The 8,554-nt window shown below is 49.7% G+C and overlaps 1 protein-coding gene across 1 annotated transcript; it reads left to right on the top strand.

Annotated features, from left to right (window-relative positions):
- Positions 1–4,525: 4,525 nt before the first annotated feature.
- On the top strand, positions 4,526–8,554 carry RTL1 (retrotransposon Gag like 1). The gene has a single exon (XM_007178927.2). It carries the CDS (start codon positions 4,526–4,528, stop codon positions 8,552–8,554), a length of 4,029 nt encoding a protein of 1,342 aa, XP_007178989.2.

Genomic DNA, 8,554 nt, shown 5'->3' with positions numbered 1-8,554 from the left:
CACACCAAGGAGATCTGATTGATGCGGACAGTAAGGCTGAAAGACTTTGATCAGAGGAGTTACATGATCGACACTGGGAATATGCAAAGAAATGTGGAATTTATTTTGAGGCTCTGACATGATGAGATTTTTGCACGTGCCCAGGAATTTGATTTTAGTCAATAAAAAGTTCTAAGAGCGTGACATGCTGAGTTTTGTTGTATTCGATAAAGAGTATGCAGTGAAATTACAAAATAAAATTCACATTTGATGCTAAGATTTTGGATTTTTATTCCATAATTCCACAATCAAGAGACACTGTTAAGATTTTAAGTGCAGTGACAAGATCAAACTTTACTGACTGTGCTAGAAAGCGTGAACTTTATTTTAAGGGATGACAAGATCAAATTTTTATATCATGCTAATAAGTTTGGATTTAAGCCAATAAAGGGTTTCAAAGAATGACAGGGTGAGATGTGGGGATTTTTTTATAGACCAGTCCGAAGATAAATTACATGGTAAAACGCTGTATTTTACGATGAGTAGTTGGGACTTTTATGTTATAGTCTATGAAGAAACCTTGAAAAGTTTTAAATTGGGGAGTTACACGATCAAATGTACATATTTCAGCAGAGCTACAAGAGTGGGTTTTTATGGTAAAGATAATATGATCAGATTTTTATGACATGCCAAGGAGATGTGATTTTATGTGAGAGTTGAAGGCATTCAAGCATCTCTTTCGGGGGAGGGATGTGATCTCAATTTTGAACCCTCATGCAGAGGCATTTGGATTTTAGCCAGTAAAGGGTCTTAAGGAGTGACTGATGAGAGTTTTGTCTCCAGGGGAATTAGCTGGTAAAATGTATTTTATGCTAAGGTGTCTGGATTTGATGAACCGGATAATGAAGGCACATTGACAGCTCAGGGGAGACACCCCTTGGTACAAGCGCACACTGTCTCCACTTTATGCTGAGGAATTGGAGCACTTATGGCAACTAATATAGAGAGGCGGGGCAGGACTTCACACTTATACAGAGGTTATATGATTGAATTTGCACAGCATGCTAAGAAGTTTGGACACTATTTTGAGGAACAACAGGATCACTTTTTTGTGTCGGGCTAAGGAATTTGGATGTTGGCCATTAAAGAGATTTTAAGAAAAATTTCTGTGTTTGGTAAGAGCAGTCGGCAGAGAAATCGTATAGTAAAATGCGTACTTTATGCTAAGGGGTTTAGATCCTATCTCACAGGTGACTAGAGACATTATAAGATTTTAAGCAGAAGTTACAAGACCAAATTCATGCATCTTGCGAGGAAATGTGACCTTTTATGACATGGTCAAATTTTGATATCATGCCTAATTTAGAGGTTTGGAATTAAGCCAATAACAAGTTTAAGAAGTGACCTGGTGAGATGTGGGGTTTTATAGCCATGAGTTTGCAGATAAATTACATGATAAAAATTTTTATTTTATGCTAAGTGACTGGAACTTCATATTATAGGCAATGAAAATAAAGTTTTGTAAGCTTTAAATAGAGAAGTTATGGATAACTTTTATGCCTCTTGCTAAAAGTTTAAACTTTGATGTTAAGGAGTAGGAAAAGCAGGTTTTCACAACATGCCAAGGATATTAGATTTTAGGCTGAAGTCGAGAAAGTTGAAGGATTTAATCAGGTACCTCATCAAATTTATAAATATGTTGAGAGTCTCGGCTTTTTTTTTTTTTTTTTAAACTAAGCGCCAGGTCTTAGTTGTAGCACGCAGGATCTTTACTTGGGGCATGCGGAATCTTTTAGTTGTGACATGCGGGCCCTTAGCTGCGGCATGCAGGATCTAGTTCCCTGACCAGCGATCAAACCCGGGCCCCCTGCATTGGGAGCGCAGAGTCTTAACCGTTGGACCGCCAGGGAAGTCCCAAGAGTGTAGACTTTATATTAAGAAGGGGATAATCTAGTTTTTAAATCATCTTGCTAAGGTGTTCAGATTTTAGCTAATTAAGGGTTTTAAGAGACATACTGAGATTGTGTATTTTACATTTTAGCCCATTTAAATTTTTAAATTGTAAATTTTAGCCAATAAAGGATTTTAAGGGTAGTAAGAGACCTACTGAGATTTTATAGTTTAAATTTTAGCCAATTTAAATTTTTTAATTTAAAAATTCAAATTTTAGCCAATTTAATTCTTTTGGTTTTAAATTTTGGCCAGTAAAGCACTCTAAGGGTGTTTAAAGACATACTGAGATTTTATATTTCAAATTTTAGTCCGTTTTAAATTTTAGCCAATAAAGGGTTTTAAGGGTTGTAGGTGACATACTGAGATTTTATGTTCTAAATTTTAAATGTTAGCCAATTTAAATTTTTATTTTAAAATTCAAATTTTAGCCAATTTAATTTTTTAAATTTTAAATTTTAGCCACTAAAGTGTTTTAAGGGTTTTAAGAGACAACTGAGATTTTATATTTTAAATTTCAGCCAATTTAAAATTTTTAATTTTAAAATTCAAATTTTAACCAATTTAAAATTTTTATTTTAAATTTTAGCCAATAAATCATTTTAAGGGTTGTAAGAGACACACTGAGATTTTTGTTTTAAATTTTAGCCAATTTAAATTTTCAATTTTAGCCAGTAGAGGGTTTTAAGGGTTGTAAGAGACATACTGAGATTTTTATTTCTAATAGATGAGTCTGCAGATGAATTATTGTGTCAAATTTTGTATTTCAATTAGAGACTTGGAATTTTACAATTTTACACAGTTAACAGGACTTTTATGAAGAGGAAATGAGTTAATTTATGCAATGTGCTATATACATATTCTCATAATGGAGATGATGGTGATGGTGATGATTTTATCTAAAAAAATGTAATCTCTGCCTTGAGGGAATGACATGATCAGAATTTTCTATTATTCTAAGGCCTTAAATTTTAGCCAGAAAATGATTTCGTTGAGTTTATGTGTCAGGAATTTTTATGCTAACAGGTTTGGATTTAATATCGTAGACAGCAAATAAACAGCGAAAGGTTTTAATCAGAGGGACTGCAGGATCAAATTTAACTGTCATGCTAACAAGAATGTATTTAATTTTGAGAAACAGCAGATCAGAATTTCGTATCGTGTTGGAAAGTCTGGATTTTAGCCAATGAGGAGTTTTACACAAGGGAAGGCATTTTTTTTCTAATAGATTGGCCCGGTGGCTAAAAAGAAAACTGAGAAGCAACAAAAAGCGTTAAATGCATAAAGAGCAGTAACTGTAGAGCTAATTAATTGGATAGCCAGAACTCAATCTGCTCTGCCCCAACAGAGAAGTGTACAAATAACCCCAACCAAAACATCTCTGTAAATTCAGCCTTGGCCCACTAAAACCACCCATGATCAGATTTTCAAAAATCCATCCTAAGTCACTCAGATGTCAAAGTTATCTGATGCCCTCCCCACACCCCTGACCCCTTACTGAATATCCCAGCTCTACTAGACATACCCTGATGTTGGCGGGGAAACCAACCAGCAACAGAGAAGGGGCATCTGCTAGAGCAAAGAGATTGCAGGGGTGTACGAAGATTTTTGCACAAGCGGAATGGAGGCCAAATGTTTGACGTTTCTGAGCTCCCATGGACAGCGAGGGCAATCTTGGGAGAGTGCAGATTTTAGGAGGGGTGGGCAAATGATTTGCAGGTCTCCTCGACAGCTCAGAGCTGGGGAGAACGCTGCATTGGAAGTTGGTGAAAGACAGGAAATCAGCAAAAACTCCGAGTCAGAATCAAATCACAAATGCACAAGTCTCTGGCACACAGTAGGGGTTTTATAAACGTTTCTGGGGAAAAAAAAAGAAAAGCCAGAATCCAGATCACTACTTCTGCCTGCCCCCGATGTCTGCTTCGAAATCTGGGAGAGGAAATAAGAGCTATTTTGGGCGTCTGAGCCAACCGATGGGATAGCAGCCAAATGCCCATTTTCTCCTCTTGCCCTGAACTTGTTAAACAGTAGGCATCTCTGCTGGAGATCCCCACCTCACAAGCGAGGAGGCCCAGCCTGCCAGGGGCGGCTTTGGACGGCACTGAGATGTGACCTCTGTGACTTTCTGGTGACCAAGGAAGGGAAGGGAGGCTGACCAGGCCTGTGTGCCAGGGTTGAAATGAAGCGGCTAATGCACCCTGCCAGGTGCCTGCCTGCCTGCCACGGTGGCCGCTCCGGGCCCATCAACTCCACAGAATTTATGGGCTGTGAATTTCTTACAGCCACGGGGGAGTGGTCAGGCCAGACAGGCAGAGTAAGCCTGGCAGAGTAGGTGGGAAGGTCAGGGGTTTGCAGATTTTTCTCTCCATGGGATGCCCCAAGTTGGACCCAGGGAGGCTTTCCCCAGCTTCTCTCTGCTCTGCCAAGTTGGGCATCTGATTTGTCCTGGAGACCCTGACCTCATGAGACCCTAAACCACTGCCTTTCCTCGCACCCCCTCCCCACCCCCAGGTTCTGATCTCTGCCATCCCAGGCACTGACCGGACGCATCACAACCTTACCAGTCTTCAGAGAACACTCCTTCCCATCCGACGAAATGATAGAACCCTCTGAAGACTCATTTGAGACGATGATGGAGCGTAAGAATCCATCATCAAAACAAATGGAGTCCTCCGAGGGCTCATCCAACACCACCGTGGAGACACCAGGCAGCAGAGCGGAGGCGGCGGCAGCGGCGGCGGCAGGGCTGGCCAGTGGCCTGGCCCAGGAAATGGAAGAGCTGCCCATTGATCTCCTCCAAGACATGGAGGAGCCATCCAGTGGCCCACATAGGGAAATAAAGGATCCACCCAATGACCTACTCCAAGACCTGGAGGAGTCACGCGATGGTTCACATCTGGAAGTGGGGGGTCCATTCGGTGGGGCACCTGGTAGAATGGAAGAGGCATCAGTCAACCCATGGGGAGCCCAGGAAGAGCAAGACGACTACACTGACCTGGCGGGGCGGGAAGAGGAGGAGCGTCCCGAAGAGCCGACGGACAGCTTGACAGCAGAAACCATGGGCATGGTGAGGTCCATCATCTCTCTGTACTTCCGGATGCAAGACCTCAGAGAGCAGCAGAGGGTGGCGGAAGAGATCTTGATGAAAGGGATCAGCGCCGGCCAACTGCCGATCCCAGGCAAATTCTCGGGCGATCGCCGAGAATACCACGAGTTCATCGTGCTCTGCCAGCTGATCTTACAGAGCTACCCAAGAATGTTCTACAACGACCGCCTGCGAGTGGGCTACGTCATCTGCCACCTCTCGGGCTTGGCCTTGGAATGGGCCAAAGATCTGGTGGCGAGAGAAAGCCCCCTGATTGACGACTTCCCAGCCTTCCTGGAGGCCATGTCCGATATGTTCCAGTACCGCCAGACCCTGCAGGTGGCGGAAGAGGCCATGTTCAACCTTAGGCAGGGGGATCGCGCCGCCGTCGAATACATCCACGAGTTCCAGGGCCTGGTACCCACCCTGGGCTGGCCAGACGAAGTCCTGCAGGCCCACCTGTGCCAGGGGCTCAAGGAGGAGATCAGGCGCTATCTGTTCCGCGTCCCTCAGCCGGATTCGCTGGACAGTCTGATCGTGCTGGTCCTGCAGATAGAAGAGAAGCTGGCAGAGAGAAGGGCGATGCTCAGGCTGCCCCCGGAGGCCCGCCCGCGGAACCTGACCTGGATCGACTCACCTGCTCCAGAGAGGTGGATGGTCAGCAGCGGGCTGCCCGGCGAGGTCCACCCCGCCATCAACCGCGACCACCTCTCCCTGCTGCTCATGGTGAGGGTGAACCCCTACCACAGCGTGGCGGTTCGGGCCCTGGTCGACTCGGGGGCGGGTGGCAACTTCATGGATGAGAGATTCGCCCAAGAGCACTACGTCGAGCTCTACGAGAAGCCCTACCCACAGTCGGTCCAGTCGGTGGACGGCTCGCTGGTCGGCCACGAGCCCATCTGGCTCTACACCGAACCCCTGGTGTGCATCCACCAGAACCACCAGGAGTCCCTGGAATTCGACATCATTCCGTCTCCCAACTTCTCCGTGATACTAGGCGTCAACTGGCTCCGTGTCCACGCCCCAGAGGTCGACTGGGTCAAAGGCCGCTGCACCTTCCACTCTCCCTACTGCCTGAAGAACTGCTTCCGCCCGCCCCCACCATGCATCGCTCTGGAAAGACATGCCATAAGCTTGCTGCCCGGATTGCCGCCCCTGTACTCCGACCTGGCCGACGTGTTTAACCCGAAGGAAGCAGATGAGGAGACTTCCGACCAGCCAAGCTCAGACGGATCCGATGATCTTTCTGAATCAGAGCCCTCTGAGCTTCAGCAGGCTGGAGACAGTGATCACAGCGAGATCTATTACGAGTGTCCCTCCGCCGCGCCGTGGGAACCTGTGGGAGCCGGGATGCAAGAAAGAGCCAGGCGGGAGGAATACTGGGACCCGCAGGACATGCTGACCAGCAGACACGACTACGTACAGATGATCCCAGAACTGTTCGACCAGTTACACGGAGCTACATGGTTCACAAAGCTGGAGCTGCGCGGCACCGTCGTGGAGGAAAGCATGAACATACACCAAACAGAAGATGTATGGAAAGCAGCGTTCGGTTTGGAGCTTCAAGAGATGACGAGCTACCAGCCCTTCCTGATCTGTGCGGACCCTATCATCCCTCAGGGCGTGATTCACTTTATCCTAAAGGACATGCTCGGCTTCTTTGCCCTCTCGTACGGGCAGGACGTCCTGGTCTACTCAATGAGCCAGGAGGAGCACCTCCACCACGTCCGCCAAGTCCTGGTCCGCTTCCGCTACCACCACGTCTACTGTTCCCTGGACAGAAGCCAGTTCCACCGACACACTGCCGAGTTCCTGGGATTCGTCATGACCCCCAAAGGGGTGAAACTCAACAAGAGCATCGTGGGCACCATAACAGGGTACCCCACCCCTGGCTCTAAGAAGTCCCTGCGAAACCTCATCGAATTCGCCTTCCCGTACCGGCACTTCGTGGAGCGCTTCGCCGTCGTCACGGAGCCCCTGGTGCGGCAGCTCCTGACCGACCAGCCCTTCTACTGGGGGCACAAGGAGCAGGAGGCCTTCGAGTGCCTGAAGCGGGCTTTCCGCAAGGCGCCCCTCCTCCACCACCCCAAGCCCCAGAACCCATTCTACTTGGAAACGGGCGTCACCAAGACGGCCCTGCACGCCTCCCTGATCCAAGTCGACGAGCAAACTGGCAAGCGGGTCTGCTGCGCTTTCTATTCTCGAAACATCTCCCCGATCGAGGTCGAGGCCTCGCCAGCGGAGATGAAGATCCTTCCAGTACGGGCTGCCTTCATGGTGTGGTGCCGCTACCTGGAGAACACCGAGGAGCCCATCATGATCCTTCTCAACACAGAGGATCTGGCCTCTCTGAATAATGACAGGCTCACCGTACTTCTCCCCGGGCATTGGGTCTTCTTCTTCTCCCACTTCAACTTTGACGTCACGGAGTGGCCAGAACCAAACAGCGGCCGGCCCCTGCCACCCGTGCGGAAACTTCTCCAGAGAAGGGCCTTCCAGCACCGCGCTGCCACTCGGCCAATGATGCTTTTCGCTATGGGAGGGTCCCCCAGGGATCAGTCCCCGGAATCGGGGGACGAAGAGGAGAATGAAGATGCCCTTCATCAGGACGAGCCAAATGGGCAGAACCTCCAGCAGGAGTTCCTGGCTCTGATACCAGTTGACCGAATACTCAACAGCTTCCTTGCCCATTTCAGCACGGCCCAGATCAGGGCAGTCATTCTGCACTTCTTCCGAGGCCTCCTGTTCTGGAAGAACCTCCTGGCCGTGGCCGCCCTCCTGGTGCTGCTGAGGCCCAGAAGTCACCTCGCCCTGCTGCCCGCGCCCCCCTCGGACACGGCCCGGCCGCCGCCACGGCGCTCGCTGCGCCTGCTCCTAGACTCGTCCCTCATCGCTGGCAGCGGCATCGCCACCGCCGTCGCCCAGCTGTTCCCCCAGATGCCCCCTCTCACGGGCGCCAACGCCACCCCCGCCGAGGAGCCGGCCGAGCTGTCCCCGGGCCCTGGCCAGTGGCAGCACAACGCCCTGCTTGGCCTGCGATTCACGCCCGAGTTCTGGCAGATGCTGTGCGAGCTCTTCGCCGTCAGAGTCGCCCCCCGTGAGGGGACCCACCCCCACCCGCGCCCGCACCGCTACCTGGAGCTGCACGTCGTCGACGCTGAGGATGTCGCCTTGCGAGAAGCCCTGCAAGACGACCTGCAACGTTACCGTCAGTGTGGCCTGCATGACGGCCTGCAAGACACCTCGCAGGACGAGCAGGAGAACGACGTGCAGGAGACCCTGAGCACTGACGCCTCGGGCGCCCTTGGGCCCCGCCAGCGCCTCCCCGCCGACGCCGACGCCCACCGCCTGCTCTACATCCGCAGTGCCCGAGGGGGCTCCAACCCGATCAACCAGCAGCTGGCAGCCAGGGCCCTGGCCCGCTTCCTGACCACTGTCTACACCCAGTCTACACCCACCCTCGCCGGGGTGAGCCCCCCCGGGGAAGGAGCAACGCTGCAGGAGCTGCCCAGCGGAGAGGAGGACGCGGACCTAGACTGA

Source organism: Balaenoptera acutorostrata, chromosome 3, assembly GCF_949987535.1.
Source record: "Balaenoptera acutorostrata chromosome 3, mBalAcu1.1, whole genome shotgun sequence".
NCBI classification, from domain to species: Eukaryota; Metazoa; Chordata; class Mammalia; order Artiodactyla; family Balaenopteridae; genus Balaenoptera; species Balaenoptera acutorostrata.
The sequence above is the reverse complement of the archived record's forward strand: the minus strand, read 5'-3'. Positions and strand labels throughout refer to the sequence as shown.

What these genes read in the sequence shown, in the direction of transcription:
- RTL1 (XM_007178927.2), top strand. Translation starts at nt 4,526, where the DNA reads ATGATAGAACCCTCTGAAGACTCATTTGAGACGATGATGGAGCGTAAG.